At 37.9% G+C, this 22,218-nt stretch overlaps 1 protein-coding gene across 1 annotated transcript in view; it reads right to left on the bottom strand.

Annotated features, from left to right (window-relative positions):
• Nucleotides 1–22,218, bottom strand: part of PTPRR (protein tyrosine phosphatase receptor type R) — a 138,999-nt gene that overhangs the window by 68,298 nt on the left and 48,483 nt on the right. Inside the window, exon 3 of the mRNA XM_059846920.1 lies at nucleotides 377–490. Within this exon, the coding sequence (XP_059702903.1) occupies nucleotides 377–490 (114 nt within the window). The remainder of the gene's footprint in view (nucleotides 1–376; nucleotides 491–22,218) is intronic.

The following is a 22,218-nucleotide window of genomic DNA, read 5'->3' as shown; positions in this document are numbered from 1 at the left end:
ATTGTGAAGATGCCTTTGAAAGGATGAATCACGTGTATTTTTTGAGCAATGTTCAACCTTTGAGAAACAAAACATGGATAAGGTGTGAACAAGAAAAAGAGCTGCATTGGAATGAAAACTAAGGGATAAGCAATCTGCTTATGAATAGGACAAAAACTAGATTTATCTGGCTTAGCTGAGAATGGTGTATTTTCAAAGGAAAATTTAAATAATTTTGTAATGGGGACCTATTTTTCTGTAGTGTAGTTGAAGAAATGGAATAATAAGTATTTTTCTGTCCCATTTAATTGCACTCCTCCATAGTGACAGGAAAATTAATATGAGAGAATTTAAATAAACAGGTACACTTTAATACACACAGTCTTTTGGAACTTACAATGAGTCTGTTGATATGAACTTGCTGAGGTAACAGTCCCAGTGCTGCTGCCACTCCTTGGCGAAATATCCGAAGCAATGTGATATTCAGCTTGTTTACATCCATTTGCAGTGTCTGAAAAACAAAATCAGTTCAAATGAACTCCTTGTACAAGACATTTAATTCTCAAGATGACTGATCTCTGGGGCTTTTCACTAATTGTTGTTGAGTTTTTTCCCTGTAACAATAATCTGTGTAATCTATGTGCATCACAATACGTAATGGATCCAATGGTACATTTCAGTGCCTTAAATGCTATTCATTAGCATAGTACCACCTTTGCCCAGGTACAATCAGAATGGGTTCCAGATAGTTTTGACTTAATTCCTTGGACAAGTCAGTGTTAAAGATAACATAATTACTACCTTAGAAATGAAAGTTAAGCATTAAACATCAATGCATCCTTAAAGAAAGAGATGTTGAGCTTGCACAATGAAGATTCCTTTGGAATATTGTCTTAGCATATCTCCCTGAAGGTGAAGAATGAGTCACACATAGTGAAATCATACAATTTTAATTTTGATTAGCAGTTTCTGAGATCAGAAATGAAACATTCTGGATACATTCCCCATGTTTGAATTTCCTAAACCTTCCTCATCCATGTCACAGGATGAGACAAACTATAGCACTGAAGCATTTTCTTTCCCTGTGTTAGAATTACAGTGAAATTTAGAAGTTTCCTCAAGTTCAGATCCTTTTTGTGAAGTCAGTGGAATTTTACCCAAGAAATAATTTAGGCTGAAATCTTCTGTGTCCAAGAAGACCCTGATATTGGGTCTTCACAAGATGCCTGATAAACAGAACTTCCCTGTGGTACTTTAGAATCTGCTTCTTTGTTTCCTATCCCTTTTGCAGACAATAGGGAGTGGAGAAGGGAGAAAGGATGACTATGTCAGATGGCCACCGGATTCCAATGCTTCTGGCAGCTTCTGACTTAGGAAGTCACTAAGTTCTGCCTGAGCCAGTTGACCCAAGATAAAAAAGATTTTTATTTTAAATTTCCTATTTAGAGCCATGGGCCAGCTTCCTGCTCTGAGGAACAAAGCAGGTATTCTTCCTTCCTAACCAGAGCTGCATAAAGAGAATTAAATATCCGTGGGTGAGACATCACACTGGGAATATGGTTATGGTTCAGAAAGAAAGGAAACATTTATCTTCAAGAAAAGCAACATCACACATTAGGACTGTTTTTCTTTATCAGTATTTCGAAACTGCAACATAAAACCATAAAATATTTGCTTTTCTTTTCCACCATTGATTTCATTTTTCTGTCAGTACTGAGCAGTTTTCTTTTTTTTCCTCCCTTTTTCTCATTTTTTTTACACTACTGGGATTGTCAGGTCTTGATGCATGAGATCTGCTCTTACCACACAACTGAGCTTTAATTCCGTTGGAAGTATTACAAGATTCTTCCACTTCAAATACCCTTTCCACCCTGGCATTTTTAAAATACAAAATCTTCTTCTCTTTGCTTCTCAAATTGGACAGACATCCTCAATGGTTACAAAACTGCTCCAACTTTATCAATGAAATAGAGAGATGTCTTGAGAGGGGACATGTGGAGGTGTAACAGATGTGAGCACTTTTTCTTCTGCACCTCACACTGACTCATGGAACACCTGAAAAGAATTGGTTTGGAGCTTTGAAGCTGTGACTACACTAAGACAGCCTGGTCTGAATGTCTTGAGTAGATGAGGAAGGGAGTTGCTCCTGAAATAGAAAGACTGTCATGAGGGTCCCTGGAGACACATTAGGATGGCATAAAGAGTGTTCAAGCTGGTGACCCTGAGTTATGGGGTTAATAATAACTGTTGTTACTGAGCAAAATTAGCAGGCATAAAATCAAAATACATTCATTTAAACATACTTGATCCACGTATCATAACACATTATAGAGATATTATTAAACAGTGTGTTAAAATCTCACTGATAAAGACATAGAAATGAAACAGAGAGAAAAATATCTAGTTTCAGAAGAAATAGAAGATCTTAAAGAGCCTATAAAAAGGTAATAGATTCTCATAGATTTAGTATTCTGGGATTGTAGTTCATCATATCCAGGCACAGTAAAATGTGGAGAAAGTCCATTATCTTCAGGAGAGCCACATTTCTGCCTACCAGGTCTGAATTCAGTCCACTGTGTCTTTTAACAAATATTCATCCATGGCTGCAGTGTGTATGTGTCTGTAAGAGCTACATTGTCCTTTGTGGTCCTGGGGGAAGCCTGAAGACCCCAGCTCTCTGTCAGTCTGGCATCAGCCTGCTTAAAAATCTCACCTGGCCTTGCACACAGAGATTACAGCACCCTTTTAGAAAACTTCCTTAGAAATTTGCCCTTATAGCTTATCTCAGGATGCATCTTCTACAGCTATAAAGATTTGCTATAAAAATTTTCTTCTTTTCTTTTTTTTTTTTTTTTTTTTTGACTTTTCATCCCCAAAAAAGCCCAAAAATATCTAAGGAAGAAGCATCTACCATTGATTATAAGAACCTTGCTTTGCTGTTCACTGAAAGGATCTGCTTCTCCTTTTCTGCTGTCAGTGTGAATCTTAGTTCCCCAGCAATTATAGCAAAAAATTAAGTAAGAGAATTACATGTCGGCTTTTTCTAATTCAGACAGCACAAGAGAGTGCATTTGACTCTTCCTGTCGAAAGGCAAGTAAGCAATCCAGAATCTGTCACTTTAGGAATGGAATTTCTAACTCAATCAGTGAAAGGTAATTTACATAAATACTTGATGGAATCCCAAGAGCACTTCAGAGTGAGAAGAACATCACAGATGTGTTCTGTGCTCTCTATTACCCCTTTTTTGGTATTGTATTCATAAAAGCATAAAGCAGCAGTGGACTAGATTGGAGATGTATCAATTCATTACACTGTGGCAAACTCTGGGTGCTTACAGTAAATGACAGGAACAGGGCAAGATTAAAGTCTTTTCCCAAGTTCCTTCTGACAGGATCACAGCTAATTTATGTCTATTCAGCATAGGCATCAGCTCTCCTCAATAACAACAACGTTATCAGACTGGTCTGGGATGAAGGCAACACTCGGGGGCATTATATTCTTGGCTCTAGTATGTGTCTCCTGAAGGTGACTGAAATTGAAGTCTGACCTGAGGGTCTGGTGTAAAATTGCATTTCTGAAAATTCTTAAGTATAAAAATTTTTTGTTGAGAAAAGTTAATAAGAGGAAAAAAAAAAGAAAAAGAAAAGAAAGAATATAGAAAAGAGAAAGGAAAAAAAATCTTAAATGCTACTATCAGAAAATTTTCAAAAAGTCATTAATATTTAAATATTTTAATATTATTCTGACGCCATCCTGATGGCATGCCTAGATATCGTTTTGACTATAGTCCACAAAGGTAAGAGATTAGGAGAGGAAACTGCTAATGGATGAAGTACAAAAGCAATAATACCTGTACTTAGACAAACAATGTGACGTGTCATCATTAAGAGAATCACTCATACAATGGAAACCTGACAAGCCATTTACAGGTTATAATTACAAAAATTAAATCCACATACCACCTGCAAAAAAAAGTGAAATTAACCTCTGTAAAGTAATCCATCTAAATAAATAAAACAAAGCGTTAACATAGATACACAAGTCATGTCTTACTGTGTTCCTCTAGCTGGTCCTTTTGCTTTGGAAAAGAAAGGGCTGAAACATCCTAGTAAGACAGCACTAATCCTTTACCTTTGCTCATCTGCAGTGTTTATCATGGATTGCAACCACCTCCCCAAGGAGGTTATGATTTTGAATCAGCTGCCTCTGTTGGCAATAGCGACTTGTTGAGCCCAGAGGCAAAGCCCCTGGATGGCTCATTTTCCTGAGCAATTACCCACCTGGATATTGCAACTGTGGCGACGGTTTCTAGGTTCCTCTGATCCAAGTAAAAAAGGTAGTTTGAACTGAAGGAGTTTTCTGCTTGTAGTGGAAAACTTGGAAGACAAATTTCCAGAAAGGGAAACACAGCACACAAGTCCACCAAAGATCATTCACAACTGACATCCTACAGGGGCTTTTTAATAAAGATCTTCATGTTAAAGGGACAAAAAAATCTCTAACGTGAAAGGGAATATGCGACACAGAGTCTGAAATAATATTTTCAGGATATTACAGCAAACCTGAATTTGCCCGGTCATGTTCTGCTTCTTAAGAAAAATTCAGAGAAGCACCACCTTCTTACATTTCCCTTATCATCAATAATATCCTTTCTGCAATGAGCTTCAAATATACGATTCCATTTCTCTGCATGTTGCTCCCCACAAAACTCCTTCTGATCCGACCACCTCAGACGTTTTCCCAAACCTCCAGCTAAACTGATTATACAGAACAAAAATAATCAAAGACAAAGAAGATTAAAGGTGAAAGTATACATCTTAACCATTCATGAAAAAATATGAAAACTAAATCAACAAATTATACATGCTAGGAATTTTACATATTTAAGGGCCACTGGGAGGTGAGTTCTATTTTGTGCTAAAACAAAAATAAAAATGAACACTTATTTGGTTAAGCCAAACAAGTGAGAGAGCTCAGAAAAGGCTTTTCTTACCTGCCTGTGCTTCAGTTATTTATATATGGTTTTAAAAATTCAACAAAAATGCTATGAAATGGGAGGGTTTTTCTGCACTAAAGCAAATATTGCACTATGGCCAAGCTGTGGGTCCCTCTATCTGAGCACCCTACTCTGCTGCCTGCACAGTTCATCAGTGCCACAGTGTTTCATCCTGTCACCCTCCCCAGACAGCCTCAGCTGTACAACCAAAATAAGGATGTATTTATCAGGAGGGAAGCTGAAAGTGTTGCAGATTTATTTGTACAGCTTTGGCGCAGGAATACAACAAATACATCAAAAAAAAGTGAAAATACCTGAATTTCTTTCTTTTTCTCCCCCTTAACATACTAGATTTTCCTTCCTGTCACTGTTCAGTATTTGAGATTGCAGCTGCACTGGGCATCAGGTGAGCCCCTTTGGCTGGCTCAGGTGCCTGATACGCACCCACAGAAGATTTTGGCTTTCTAAAATTATGTGAGTCATGTGTCACAGCAACTTTAGAGTCTCAGGTAGTCCATGAATCACACGGGAGGCAGTATATCCCTAGCCAGAATTACACACCTGCAACAATGCATTTTGCCAAGTCCCACTCCAAAGGAACTTTGCCCTAAGCCGAACCGGTATCTGAGGTGCATTCACTCCTCTCCCATTTACCTCTCCCACTACCATATGATCTTCTCCAAGAGGAAAGACCTGCCCTTTTTTGAGGTCTACATTAAACTTTGAATTATGTCTGTAAACCAAGACAAAATTCTCATGAGTATAAAATCAATTATTCTTAGTGATTAATTAAAGTAGCTTCATATTTCTGTGTATCAGCAGCTGTCTGCAGTGACCTACTCAAACTTTCACACATAATATATTTGTGCTAAAACACAATATGACTAGAAATATCAATCTTGGGACATTTAAATACTTCCAATGCCAGGGAGCAATTATTGAATAAAGCATAGTGAAAATCACCAGAAATAGTAGAAAAATTACAGGCATACACTTGAGTTTATAAGAAACAGCGAAAAGCAACGAGAAACACTCTTGACCTGGAAGATGCTTCTGTTTAAGTCATCCATGTTCTATTGAGGAGACACTGAGGCTACAGAATATGCAAATCTGCCAAACAATCCCAAATATCATATGTAGACTGCAAAAATATAAGTGCTTGTCCAAATAGTATTTGGGTGATAAGAAAATAGAGCTCTAATTTGGTTCTGTATAAGTATTAGGAAAAACATGATAGGAATAGGTTACTTTGATTGCTTCAAGTCCTGATTAGTTCAGGGAAGTTTAGTATATTTGTATGTTGCTTTTCAGGATGTGGCAATGTAAAATCTCACTCATATTTTTGCTAGGAAAAAAACCCAACCCACATCTATTATGAAAAATCTTTGTTTAAAGTAAGCATACTATTTCCTGAAATTAGGCATTTCTCATATAGTATTAAATAGCAATTTTGGCTCTTGATCAATTTTTCATGAAAGCATATACATTTAAATCTTTATGCATGTTATGAGCTCTATGGATTAAATCAAAGACAGAAGTAACACTGATGAGAAACAGAGGGTTAATCCAGTTCAGATAGCTGTATGGTCTCCCCTCAAAGTGATTTTCAAGTGAATGTTAATTAAAATATGAGAAAGTGAAAATGTATGGATCAAAGCAGTCTTTTCCACACTGCAATTAATCCACAGACTCCACCACAGGAAGTTGAAGAGGCCAAAGACTGACTATGAGGTTGGAATTGGGCTGAATGCTTATATGGACATTGAAGGTCACATATGTCCCTGGAAACTGTACAGAAGACATACTACAAGCCTTGTCAGGCAGTTGGCTATCATCCTCTGTCAGAAACTAAGATGAACCCTAGTGCTACAACAGAGGAAGTTCTCAGTCTGCTGCTGCGAGGTTTGAGTGCTGCCCATCATCCTGGGCTAGAAACTGGGTTTCATTCTAGTCCTGTTTGCACGGGTGGGTACCAGCTGAAGACGATCCTAGAGACTGCTGCATCACAGAGGCTGAAGACACCATACCAGCTGTTGAGGTGATGCCAGGGCACTCCACTGGCATCCACTCCTCAGACTGGCAAAACTTTCCTGGAGGTGGGCGCATGATATGACTAAACTGGTTTGCCTCAGCTGTGTGACAGATTTACATTTCTTTTTACAGAGAGAAGAACTAATTTCTCAAATGAAATCAGCTGATTTGGGGCTGATTTGATCAGTTCTGTAGGAAGCATCAACATAAGAGTGAGAAATGTTGCATCTGTGAGCTCTGGCTCTTGGCCACAATTCTCTCAATTCCCTCACTGAGCTCGCACTTGGGCAGTGAGTCAGTCAACTATAGGAAGACTTTATGACCTTCGTTGATGATGAGGTGTTCAAGAATGAAATTCAGCCCAGTAAGGATAAGGTTTGTTAATACCTGTCTTCAAGAGGTGCACTTTGATTTCTATCAGTCCTAGGTTTTGCATTAACCTCTGGGCTTGCAGTCTTTAAGAAAAGATAAGAGCCAGCTCTTCCAGCATGGTGCCACAAGGCAATGTGGATTGACTGATCACATCTAATGAGAAGACACAGAATAGTTTTCTTTATTCCAAAGGAAATCTCAAAAGGCATATTATTTCATTCTCCTGGCTTCTGAGTGTGGGTCATTCCTGTACCACAATGTGAGGTAGTTAGGGGGGCGAGTCTGAAACCTTGAGTTACACTGTCCTCACAATGCTCATTGCACTCAGTTCCCTTTACCTCTTTCCTGTGGTGTCATTAATGCATCAATCATTAACCACATATTTGGAAGTCAGAATATGTCAGAATATACAGTATGTACAAGTTCCAAAAACTGAATGCACTGCACAATTTGAGAAACTACCTTTCCATAGCCCCTACAGCTCAGTAGGGGAGTAACCTTATTCAAAGCCCAGTAAAGTTAATAGGACCTGTTCTGAGTAAAAATGTTGCAGAATCCCATGTCCTAAATGCCCATGGGATGCATGGTTGTCATTGTTGAGGGGCTGTAGGAGAGGAGAAGGAAAAGTTATCTACTGTCCACGGGACACCAGTTTGATGCAGCCTCACCATTAAATAATACCAATACCAGCAGGTCTCTGTACTGTGGGAGCCCTTTAGAAGGGGAAGGGAGAGGAGCAGGAGGCTGCAGTAGTTCTCCTGTTCCTCACGTCTATTTCAAAAAACAACCAATTAAACTGGAAATGCTTGCAATTACTTCCAACAGATTACTAGTATGGATGAGAGGCTGAAATGCTGCTATGCCTCTGGCCTTAGCAAGTCGGCCTCAGTTGTACTGCTTCAGTTCTGTGCCTTTATATGGGAATAAGAGAATTTGATGCTTCTCAGGATTATTTATATTTTAGTAAGATAGAGGTCAGATATGTAGAATAAAACTTTTCAGCTTCTTTCACAGACAATTTTATTGTTGCCCCCAAAACTTACTTCCTCTCTTTTTTTAATTAGGATCTGTGTGCCTTCAAGGACTGGGATTTTCTTTGGCACAAAGTATTTTAGTTTTCTTAAAATAACAGTTGAAGTTCATGTCAAAGCTCTGATAGTTTTCTAGGCTTTTTCCTGCATCCATCCATCTCTCCCTGCCCTCCTCCCTTATGGCAGACAGTTTCAAAGGACAAGATGATGGAAAAGCACAAGACAATGCAGAGATTTGAAAACACAAAAAGAGCGAGGAGAGCTCAGCTGAACACTATTTTAACCTTTTTGTTCTTTGAGAGGCATGCATAATGAGCTCCATAAAATTGTCCTATCTGTCCTTATTCAATATTGGCAAAAAATTTATTCCCTGCATTGCAAAAGAAATTCATGGTGCTATTATGTCCAGTACAACTTTTATGCACAGCATGATTGTACCAGTCACATCCTATTTCATCATCCCAAAGCCAGCTGTAATCCTCAGAGCAAACAGATCCTTTTGAGCCTGTTCAGCACAGCACTTTAGAATACGTTTGGTTTTTTCTGCCAATTATTAAACTTCTAGATAAAGCCAGTGTAAAGTTCTAAATGCCAAAAACTCACTATTGTTTCTACTTGCCCTTTTTGTAAAACCTCAGTTCAGCTATTAATTCTGTCCAATTATTAAATCTCTAGGTAGAGCCAGTGTAAAGTTCTAAATGCCAGAAACCCAGTATTGCTTCTTCTTGCTCTTTTTATAAAACGATCATTTCAGCTATTTTCTTTCTTCTGAATGATTTTAGTTACTTTAGTTTGAATTCCCATTACAACTTTGTATAATGGCCCTTAACACAAAAGACAATTAAAATGCCTTCTAAAAAAAAAAAAAGGCAGATATAAAACTCCACCCCAAAACCATCCTTTTCTTTTTTGTCTTCAGGTTTTAAATTTCGTTTGTAGCAGACATGGATATAAACAAATATATAAACTTACAAACTGATGAAGAACAAAAGTAGATACATAAACAGCAACTTTCACATCTTTCAGGAACTGAGGTGGCCAAAAGACTCCCACGGACTTACTCATGTTCATAATCTTTCTCTCTGCTTCAAAAATCAAAGTAAGATTTCAGTACTGCTGACATCCTTGCTTTCTCATGCATTTATTTTCAGAGACAATTTTTATTGCTAGTTTCAGATGAATAAAATCTACCTGAACTCAGACACAATGGGAATATTATAAAAAGAGGCAAATGCTTTCCCTTTTTTCTCATAATCATAGCTCTCTGCAGCTCCTGGGCACAGGAAGAGGAAAATTTGAAATACATTTGGAAGAAAAAACCCAAAAGTCTCAAAATTCATTTGACTCAAGTGGAATTGAGGTATTTACATAATGGCTGTTCTTGTGAGATTCCTGAATAATGCTCATGTCCCAGGGCAGTCTGGATTAATGGTCCTGCACAGCCAAGACTTTGAAAGTAAGAAGTGATTCCTTAGCCTTCAACTCTTGAGAGATCAGAATCCCATTTTCAGGAAACAAATATCCAATAACAAGGGCTGTTTAGTGTGATGAAATTCATCCGTACGTTTTGGATCTTTATCAGCTTTCAGCCTTTTAGCCCAAAGAAGTCTGTTTTTAGACATTATCTTCACCATAATCATAAATTATTGAAATAAAGCTTGTATTACTGATTTTACCCTTCCTACTTGAGCACTCCAAACAAACATGAACCAAGGACAGACAATACAAGACAACCCTGTAATTCTGGATTTATGTTCCTTTTACCATTTTGCACTTTAAAGAAAATTAAGCAAAATGAACCAAAACCCTTGGGGGCCTGCTGTTTTTTCTTAGATAATACCTGAATTACTTTGGGTTTTATTCTGTCTTGGAATCATATGACTGATGGAATCAGAGGACTGAACACATGACTTTGTCACAAGTTTCAGCAAAACTAACACTGGAAGTTCAGAAACAAGAAAGCAGATGAAAAGACAGTCTCATGATTTTGGCAACTATCTCAGGAACTTTGACCTTCTGAAGATGCTAATACTGAACATATTTCAGAAGCTTTTAGGCAAAAATTCGCTTTCCCATGATCAACTGAGCAGATGGGATTTTCTTGTTCTGTCTAGTACTAAAGAGAAGAGGCACAGGTGAAGTGAAAACATTAACACCAAATTTTCAAAGATTTAAGGAGAGTTTTACCTCAACAAGGCCTACTGATGTTAATAACAATATTGTATTTTTGGCTAGTAGGTTTCTGGCTTTGATAATACTATGCATACACTGAGACCCAAATGTCCTAATACAGGACAAGATTTCTGACTTAACTATTACAGAAAAAGTTTTCTAAAATGCCTTTCAGGCTAATTTGGGGGACTTTTCTTAGAGGGAACTCCACTTGTGAGGTCAAAATGAAGAAATGAGGTGCAATATGAAGAAGCTGAGCTGCCCTGTACTGTTGGATGTTACGTCTCTAAAATGACAGGGAGACAGGGCCTAATTCATGGATCTTTAATCTCTCTCCTTTATATTCAGATCAGAAGACCATTCTGTGCTTAGTTTCTTTAAATAGGCAACACATCTGTCAAAGCCAAGCTCAGATGTTTAGAATGAGAAAAATGCATTTTTCTTCTTTTTATTCCTAGAATTGATCACCCTTAAAAGAGAAAATTGAAAAGAATTTGCATATAGTCCTCTCATTCTCACACATACACAAAAGCAAAACAATCCATAATTCTTTCAGAGAGAAAAAGCAGTAAAAGATGTGGAGGTCTTTTCTTTTCTATATTCTTTCTTTCTAATATTCTTTAAACATACTAGAAGTAATCTCCCAGATTCCCCCAAGTGACCACAGCCAATGCCATTTGTGTTTGAGAGGCTCTGCTCCCTGCATGAATGTCACAAGTGTACCTTTATGTACACTTCTGCCTCTTTCCTGCACTCTGGAAGCCCAGGAGAGTCCCAGTGGTTCTGTGGCTGCTGTTCCATGTGGGCAGGAGGAGATGCCTGTGAAGAAACACTCAACCTCTCAGATACTGAGCGTATGACTCTGATCCAGAGCAATATCTGTTTTCTTCCTGTCATCTGCAAATGATGGCAAGAGGACTTCCACACTTCATTTAAAAACCCAACAAACAGGACATCTACCTTATATCCAAGGAAAGAGACAACAATAGTATCTATGCTTGCTAATAAAAGGCTGTATGGCTTCTATCTCAGCTGGTATACAGATAAATTTAAGGCCTAACCTACCAGTGGAGATATGTTACTTCAACAAGTGCAGAAGTTACCTGGAAAAATAAGATGAAACAAAAAGCTACAAAGCTTCAGGAAAAGTGGAAGAGCATTACTTAAATTTGTATATTCATGTTACCTTTTTTTTTCACAGTATCATGCAGACAAAGACAGGAATTTCATTGGAGACTATGGTTATTGTTGACTATGTTTTATACATAACATCTAACTGATCTTTAGCTTGTTTTGAAAAAATATCTCAATTATTTATTCTTTAAAGATCTTGTTCCGAATTGCTACAATAAGACAGAAATCTATTTTGCAAATGGTCCTAATCAGCAAAGGTTTCTGGGAAGAAAATCCACTGACATTATCCCACTGAAACTCATGACTTCCATAGAGAGACTGGCTGCACACAGCAGAAGACAGACGTGCCAGGTCTGCACAGCCTCTGGTCAGTGCACAGGAGCAAACTCAATGGATCCAATCCATGTTGGATTAAACATGCACTGTATTTTCAAAGATGTGAATTTACTGGAGAGCTTTATAGAGCTTTATTTCCTGCACTATCTTCACTTCCCACTTCCCTGCTGTGTTTTATCTTCTCTTCACACCATGCTGGCAAATCATGTATTTTGGACAGTTAACGTGTCCCATCTTTTACTCCTCCAAAAGACAGAGACATCACAGTGTTGTGCAGCAGTCTAAATGTATATATTAAATCCATTCATCCCCTCTCTTGTCAGCCCTGCACAGCAGAGCCCTTATCATACAGCTCAATATGAGGGTGCAGTCCCACTTCACCACCCAACAGGATGGCAAGACAGAGTGCCAGAGGTACAGCAAAGGGCTCAGCCCCATCTCTACCATAATTTTACTATCATGGCTTTGCATACAGCAAATTGCCCTATATCCAGAAACCATTGTTACACTACAAAGCAGAAGGGTATCATGTTACCTCAATGAAAAATAGGGTAGGTTACTGCAAATGATTGCCAACATCATAAAGGCTGGCAGGGCTCATCCTCAGCCTGCCAGCTAATCCCTCTTTTGCCTTTTCTGTGAGTTAGAACTAAAACCAACAAACCTGCCTTACCAGCCTCATCATTATATTGTGTCTGAAGTAGTGGAGGAATGTTCATTTCACTACTCAAAACAATGTTGAACAAAAATAAAGGACCATCAAAAGAATAAACTCCATAACTCCACTTTGTTCATTCATTGGGATGAGCAAAGAAACAAAAGATTAACTAAATGGCTATTCAGCTTCTCATTTCTACAGTGCCCCATTAAATATAAAATTCCCAGAAAAACTTCCAGAAATTGCCTGACTAAATGTGTGAAGGGGAAAGATTCTGTGTTCAGCAAGAGCTCACTTAGCCCCACGAGGACTGATGAAACTCTTGCTGAATTCCTTGGAAGGTATTTCTTCAGAGGCATTTTGGACAGCTGCTACACTGACATAACCAGAAACATGGATTTCTAAAAGACAGAATTGTTATTATTTGTAGAATCATCTCTTGGTCATCCATATGGTGATCTTATTTCTTGGGTTGGGTCTTTTATGTCAGGCAGGTACAACATGGTTCAGGATGGTGCTGTCTGATCTGTTAAAGGCAGAGCTGCTTCTATTTTTCCTAAACAATTTCAACAACACCGTGAAGGTTTATGTTATTCTGGGTGAGAGAGAGAGAGCAAGAATGCATGAACAAAGAAAACTTCAGCAAAAACCAATAATTCTCAGTTTACATTTGTAGTCCTTTTCACGGGGACATGTTGTTATTTTCATGGTTCTACTAACAGGGGACTAAAAGTACACCAAGGCCAAGTGCTGCTTATCTTAGAAACATGAAAAAGTACGTAATGTCAATGCTGTAAGTAAAAAGATTTGGACACCCAACACAGAATTGTGGCAAACATGCCTCACTATCTCTTTTTCTGGGTTTTTGGAGATATTCTTTATATTTTATATAAAATCTTAGTGTCAGAAAATCTTAGTGCTCTAACTTTAACAAAGTTTGGGTTATCTAAGTTCTTTTTATGTAATACCTCCTGAGTTCACAGAATAGCTTGAGTTGGAAGGGATCACAGAATCAATTAATAGAGAATCAACCCCCTGCCAGTGCAGGGACACTTCCCCCTAGGTTGCTCAGAGTCTCATCCAACCTCTCCTTGAACATTTCCAAAGAGTGGGTATCCTCAATTTCTCCAGGCAACCTGTTCCTCTGCCACACAGAAAAGAGTTTTTATTTTGATATCTAATTTAAAGCTCCTCTATTTCAGCTTGAAGCCATTCCCCCTATCCTTTCACTACATGGCCTTGTAAAAAAAGTTTCTCTCCATCCTTTTTGTGGCCTCCCTTCAGGTACTGGAAGGTCACCCCAAAACCGTCTCTTTTTCAGGCTGAACAATCCCAATTCTCCCAGCCTTCCCTCATAGGAGAGGTGCTCCAGCCCTCTGATCAATTTGGTGGCTCTCTATGCTAGACTCACTCCAACAGGTTGGTGTCCTTCCTGTGTTGGGCACTCCAAAGCTGTTATTTTGTACTTAGCCATGTATGTTATTTTCTGTCTGCAGCATGTATTGTATAAAGAGTCTTCTGTTTTATTAAGAACTACTCTTACAGTTAATTGACATAATATATAGCTAATATACAAAACACAAGACAAGCATTTAAATTATGTGCATAACCTGAATGAGATGGGAACTTCATCATGTCAGTTGAATGGTGTCTTTTTTTACCAACTATAATATGAAAATATACTTATGATTCATGAGTCTTAAAATTAGACTGCAATTAGAGATTCTAAGCTCTAACTTTGCATCTACCTGTGAAGTTTTTAAATTTAATTTAAATTCTGTATTCTGTTTTTCTGTCTTCTGCACTAGCAATTCATATAGACATTATATAGATCATAGAGCAGCTCACAAATGAGAAAAAATACATTTTCAAAAATATTTTTCAAAACTCAATGAATAAATAATATCTTCCCATTTTGTAAGAGTCCAAACACATTTAACCTTTAATTTGAACTGCCATTCTGCCATTTATGTAGGTAAAAATTCCAAATCTTCATTCAGTGACTCAAACCTTTTAATATTAATATTTTTAAGATGGTTTAGTAAAAGAAAGTAGAATTGACAGCTACATGGAAAAACAGACAATTTTTGTTATTTAAAGACGTTTTTCACAAATCTTTCATGCAAGAAAGAAGCTGCTAGTTGACAGTTTATGTCCTTAAGGAAGATGAATCTTTGTATATATGAGACTTTAAGGTCATATCCTTAAGACATTTATGCACACCTGTGTATTCAAACTTCAAGTACAATTGAACACATGTAGAGCTTTAATTGTTAGTAGGGGATGTAGTTGTTTACTTTAGACTGAAGAAGTATTACATCTGGTAGTAAAGAGAAGCTGCAGTGCCATTCTTGGTCCAAAGATGAAATAAAGATATGTGATGAGAGCTGTTACTAACAGGCAATAACAGACTGCCTTAGAAACTTGGAAAAGCAGAAAGAGAATTGGGAATACAGACTTAATCTGATCAATTTGCATCCCCCATGGGAAATTTTCATTCAAACATTGAAATTCCATTAGGTAAACTTGATGAAAGGCATAATTTCACAGTGATATTGTACTTCTGTAGCACCTTTAATTTGGGGTTTTTTGGACATGAGTTTGCTTGCATAAAAAGGTTGTAAACCAGTGTTTCCTAAAGAGCCTTATGATGAATATGACTTTAAGCTGGGGCTGCACATCTATCTGCACTGGAAACCCATTTCCAGGCTGCTTGGAATTCTGACAACAGTGACCATGGAAGTGGCAGTGCTACCCCAGCCTAAGGCTCTTGTCTTACATATTCTGCAGATCTGGAAAAGTCAGTATGCCCATGACAATTCCACCTTCTAAGAGGTTCTGCTGAGTATAGCCACAAATGAAAGAAATAGAAACCTTTCTGAGAAACAGAGAAATACTTTGTGAGCTACAAATACAGTCAGGCCCTCCAGGAAGCCAGTTGCCCTCCTTTCAAATCCAGAGAGTGCTGACATCTGGACATTGCCCATTCATGAAAACCCAAAGTGCTTTCTCGTGCAGAAAACTGTGAAGTTTGTGGAAAGACTAGAAAACAGAATAAAAGAAATTATGCTGCTGCTGCGAAGGATAATTCTTATTGCTTTAGATAACTGTATAAATAACTGCAAAGTCTACATGATGTCCTGTAACGTCTACATAAAAAAAGAAGGCTACATGAATGGTTGGCAATGCCTAAAGGAAGAAAAACTATCAATGAGTGTCTAGGGGCAGCAGACTTAAGTATATGTAAGATATTTTTGTATAAATATAAAACAGGGATACACATTGAGATGGCAAAATTTTCATACTTATAGAGAAAAGAAAGAAGGAGATTCTAGGTACCATTTGAGGGATAAGAAATTATGAGTGATAGTAATTTGATATATGTATTCTATTCCAGAAGTAATCATACTGGATGTGGGAAGACCAAATAGAAGGGTAAAACTGCAAATATGCTGGAACAGATGATCTCTTTCAGAAAATTGTTTGTAGCAATTTTGTGCCAGTCAACATGCTTATTAGAGGTCTAATGAGTCACACAAAGTCATAGAGAAATGTGATGATAATGCAGAAGCTTGGAAACAACTCAGAATCAGGGATCAGGGGGTAATTAGGTGGGTCAGACACATGGGGTAATTCAGGCGAAGTTCATCTGAACATCATGTCCTTAATATGACTAAACTCATAATAAAAATTTTAGGACAACATATGTAGTTAACCTTCAAAGAAATGTATTTTTAAAAGGAGTGATTCATAAAGTGAGTCAGGGTTCATATCCATAAACCAACGAACAGATACTTACAGGAAAACATGGAGGGGTTATGTGAATACAATCCCCATTTAACCTCTGAACTGACTGAATGATGTACAGCCACATCAGGGAGGTGGCAAAATTCAGTTATTGTATCTTTTATCTTGGTAATCAACAGAAAGAATTACATGCATGCTGTAATTTTCTACCACTTTTCAATTCATTAATGTCTTGCTTTTGCTGGTGGTCAGGAGGAGGACCATGACCATGGCTGCAGCCATTCACAGCACACAGCTTCTATGAGATGTAATGATTTTGTAATTCTCCAGCTGCTTCCAGGGCTGTAAACACTTATTGACTTTGTTTCTACTAATGAGCTGAGACTTACCCAGTGACACAAAACACCTGAGGGGCAACCTGCACAGACAGCAATTAACTCCTGGTTCCTGTTTCTGTTATTTAATTAGTAACATCAATTTTGAACACTACACATACTGATCTCAGAACATACAGGCAATTACCAACAGCCATTAAACCCTATTTTCTAAATTACATGCCAAGAATAAATTATTTCAAAATTTAAAAATAATGTAACCAAAACATGTTTTGCCATGTCTCTGCTAGATAAGCTTAATAGTTCCTCACATTACATGATTATTCCTACTTCTGTCTAGTATCAGTTGACCCAGGATACAATGATATAATAAAAATTGTTCTGCTCTGTCTCAGAACGTCTTTTCCTAGAGAACAATGTAAAGATGCAGAGTGTACTCAGAAGTGAGTTCAGCCCTGGGAGTACCATGTATCTGTTGCTCCTCTACATAGATGTACACTGAAGAGGGTGAAATATTCAGTGGCTACGCAGAGTTTCAATGTCTCTGTTTTACTTTGGATCCTGTTTCACCCACCTGCAGCTAACGTGCATAACCCTGGATACTGAAGTATCTATGCCAGGAAAAGCTCTACTTTCAATCCTATGGTTATATAACATGGGAAGCCTGGGAACCAGGTCTATGCCTACAGGACTATACTGCCTTCTATGTCATCAAGATGAAGAAAACTAGGTTTCTCAGGCTAGCTCTTGCCCTTACACCCTACAGAGCCTAGACACTGTAAATCAGCAATTGCTCCAGGTTTCTGTTGAGCCTGAAATAAGTCAGACCGGGGGGAAGAAGTGCAGATGCCTTTGGCAGTGGCAGAGGTTTGATTTGGGTAAAAGCTTGAGGCTTCTGCTGAACTGAGCAGACTATGATGGTGAGTGAAAGGGATTGGCATTCCCAATGAACTTCAAACAGATGGAGACCTGTGATCGGGGAACCACTGCTGCTCACACAAGCACCAAAACATCACCACCGTGAACACAATGGCTCCAAAGCAGTTGCTGGAACTTGATGTGGGATTGCTTAGACTGGAGAAGAGAAGGTAGAGGTGCATAAATATCTGATGGGAGGGACCAGAGAAGAAAGACAGCTCCAGGCTCCTCTCAGCGCTGCCCATTGACAGGACAAGGAGGCAATATGCAAATTATTTTGAGTGAGTGAGTTTGCAGATGCTGACCTCAGTAGCAGTGCCCCCAGCAGCTTCTGTGGTACAGGCTTCAACCCTAAACCTTGCTTCATTCATTAGGATTAATAGGAGACCATATGGAAGATGCAGGAAAGCTACCTCCCTAGGTATAGTTATTAAAAAAAAACCCCTCTTTTCACCCCACAGAACTTCCTAGAGATCAAAGTACTCTGGCAGAAGTTATCCAGTCTGTCAGATCTGGATAAGTTTCTGAGTTTAAATATGATTTAAACTTTACCCAGTGTTTCTGGGTGCCTTCTCACCTGCCCAGTGTTTCTTTATGGCAGGGCCATAAAGATGCCATGCAAGCACATGGTTTCAGAGTTTTCCTGCTTGATTCCTTCTGACCAAGTCCTTTCCCTTTATAGTTCATGAAATATGAAATTGAGCCTAGACCCAGGATGCTAAAGACAATTGCCTATGCTGTTGCTTGTTCTAATTCAATCATTTCACCAAGTCTGCTTTGTTGCAGCAGAGTTACTATCATTGCAAGGCAGAACACAAATGTATTTTTTCCTTCTGGAAAGGACACATTTAGGCATAGAGAACTTTTAGACAAAGGATGAAGACTCAAAAAGGATGTGGTTTGAAGATAAGAATTCTCCACATATGATACAAGCTATCCCTTTATTTTGGTAGCTTCATCTTACTCTTCCTTGCCCCCTCACCAGCTGTTATTTTTCTGTACGTGAAATGCATCGAAACCATTTCACACATAGAAAACCAAAAATACCTCCAACCCCAAATCATGTTAAGAATAGAGTAATTCAAACATATGACAACACGATATCCAAAAAACCAGTCACTTTAGTCATTCAACTGATAAGTCAAATACCACATTGTTAGAATTTAATTAGCAGCCATTGCAGAGATTGACAAATGGCACAATGGAGTGGAAAATCTTGGCTGGGAGATGATAACAGAGCTGTAGGGTCTGATGTTGTCTATCGTCGCCCTCCACATCCTTCACAGCCACTAATGACATAAGAGGCATCTTTGAAAATAACATTTCTGTATCTTTAGAATACTTTAAAACTTACCCATGCACTAACTTTGCATGTTCAAAGTCCTTAGAAAAGGATACAATAATCTTATGTACAATTTAGTCATCCATATTTTCACACAACTGCAACCTATTTCAGAGAGATAAAAGTAACAACTACATTATGTCCACTACACCACAGTGTCTTTGCAGCATCAGGGCCTGATAAAAATTTTGTCAGCCATTCAGTACTGAATAAATAAACTTTAAATGGCATAAAATAAAATATAACACCATTAAATGACTTCGTTCACTCAGGCTGAGGGCTGCAGAGTACTTTGCTTGGCATGGTACATAGAAACTTTGCAACAGGAATTTATTAGGGTAATGCTGATTACTGTGGGAAATCACTTGTGCTTTAAATACATAGAAAATTGTTCACAACTATAGCAACATCTCTGCAATAATCATAACATGGACTGGATAAGATGTGTATTATATTACTCTATATGTAAAGCTGAAGTAATGACAAAAATTTTTTTGGTTTGATGGTGTTTGATAACAGCACTCCATCATTAGCATGTATCTTTGTTATGGACTTATTATCACTTAACTCCTACTGCTCAGCTGTCCCTCTGTATGAGGTACATGGAACATATACTAACAAATTAATCTCCATGACAAATGGGTTTTTTTTTTTCCTTCTGTCAGTATCTTGGTGGGAAAAACACAAGGTTTGAGAGAGACAATCTTCAGAAATTAGTTGATCGAATCATAAAATATGAACAGGGAGAAAGCTGAGACATTCTTTTTTTAGCAGTGGTACAGAACTTCCACCATTTAAATTAACATGACAGATGCAGGGTGAGGAAAAGAAAGACAAGGAAAATTATTAAAATAGTGAGAGGTTTAATGATCTAAAGTTTTGATTTAATGATATAAAAATTAAATAGAACTCCTGAGATGCCTTGTTTTTCTAAAACTGCAAGGCGTGGGATGAAAGTGTTTTATGGCAAAAAGTTTTTGCCTCACAGTGACAGAAGCCTGTGATTCACAGAGATAATGGTGAGTACCTTTCATCTAAAAGGATGTTTAAGAACATTACAAACTGATTCACAAACTATACACAGAATTAATTATAAAAAATTCTGCCATTTTACACAGAGATTCAGTTATCAGGGGGAGAAACAGAACAAGTAACGAAGGCAGGGAATTCAAAGCACATGTTCTCTAACCTCCGTTGTCACAAACCCACCCTCTAGATTTTCCAGTGAATCTTTCTCTTTTTCTGATGGTCATGGTGAATAATGACCAGCAATAAAGGCAGGATGTTTAAGTTCTGCAAAACAGAGCTCAGCAGGAGTACCAGCTGCTGTCTTTTCTGATACATTACAAGTAACAAATGACAAACTGTTTGCCACATCCCCCTAGTTTGCTTTCTGCCACCAAATAATGGATGCCTGCTGTTATTGATACCATGACAGCAGTTATCCTTCCTGCTCAGGTGGAAGAGATGTACATTTTGGAGGTCAGTATTTCTTTTCCAGCCCTTACTGACTGTAGGGCTGCAGAAATACTCAGTGCTTTCATCTCTCTGACAAACTGCATCAATGAAGCAAAGCTAGAAGTGAAGATCCAAAAAAAAAAAAAAATATTGCTACTAACCGACATTTTCCACTTGGCATTTCACATTTGGGCACATACAGAAAAAAAATAAAGACAATGAAAAAGTAGATTTGGTCAATGTTTCCTCCTCTGCAGAAAGAGTGTGGCAGTCAGAAGTCTCCTTGGGAATTACAGGATGTAAGGTCTGCCACTCTGCCACCCTTCTGCCTGGGGGAACTAATTGCCATCTCCAGGCCTGCAGGAGGAAGGGACCCCCACAGGGTCAATTGGCACCCTTAGCAAAGGAAATCCTGATTTCTCTTTCAGAAACACTTCCATTTTACATAAATCACATTCAGGCAGTAAATGGTAGAGAAACACAGTCTAGCCAAGTGGTTAGGACACTACCCATGCTTGAATGCTACAGATGCTATCCTAGCAAACTGCCAATTAGCTCAGATTGGGTAAAAAATTGTCAAGGTAAGGCAATGAAAACATCCAATGCAGAAACCCAGAAAAACAGGCACTAACTTCCATATTCAATTCTAGAACACAAATCAGTTTCATATTAGAAAGATTGAACTTGCACGAAAGAAAAAAAAAAAAAAAAAATCTGCATTAAAAAAAATTAGCTTTTGCTACAAAATTTTTACTTCATTTCAAGATAGTGCTGCTAACTTGAATACTTCCTTCAGGTGAATTATAAAAGGTCTCTGAATAAAACCTGAATCTAGAATATATTGACTTCCCTGTTGTTACTTTGCTCCTACATTATTGTCTCAGCAAGAAATGTCCCTTTACATTTGCATGCTTCTTTTATCTATTATCTTTAATTGCCTGGCTCATTTAAATTATTAGCCTGGGAAATTCTGGTGATATTGAAGAAGAGTCTCTTAAAACAGTACCTGGGCTAAAAAACCCAAGGTTTCCTCAGCTGTCAGTTCATTAAAACCACTTCCAGCAATTATTTCATCCCTTTTGACTTTGTTTTTAAAAATATATTTTTTGGATTTCCAAGGTTAAAAACGATCCCCCTCAAACATGAATGAACTTCAGGTCTTTTAGAGTTGTCTTCCTGAGTCTTGCAAACACTATTTCTTTGGAAAACATTAACTGCTACATTTATCTTTTCTAGAACTGAATGGTCATTATCAATATCATTAGTACTGCTAAAATTTTACTTTCTTGCTAATGCATTGAAATCAATATGCCCATGTTCCTGCATGTATTTTAGATGCTAAAACCCATTCTTCTCTCTAGCTGTTCCATAAACTCTGAGACAAGTCTACACAACATTCTTAAATTTCTCCATATAAAAAATGAGAATGACTGAAACAGAAATGTCAAATGAAAACAACAGAGGTGATGTTGTGATGATCATTTTACCCTTACTGAAGAAAAATGAATCCTAAAAAATCTGAGGGTACAGTTCCAGAGTTGTCTGCTTGCTTTCATAATGTGATGCAGAATCTGGCCTTGCCACTGGCTTTCCACACATTATCTGCCACTTTGGCTACACGGAGCTTGAATGATGAGATTGAAAAAAAAACCAAACCATCCTTTCCTCCATGACTTATTAAATCTGCTCAGATCATTTGGCTGATCTT

This window comes from Haemorhous mexicanus, chromosome 5 (assembly GCF_027477595.1).
Source record: "Haemorhous mexicanus isolate bHaeMex1 chromosome 5, bHaeMex1.pri, whole genome shotgun sequence".
Classification (NCBI taxonomy): domain Eukaryota; kingdom Metazoa; phylum Chordata; class Aves; order Passeriformes; family Fringillidae; genus Haemorhous; species Haemorhous mexicanus.
Note: the sequence above shows the minus strand (reverse complement) of the source record. Positions and strands in the feature narration are given on the sequence as shown.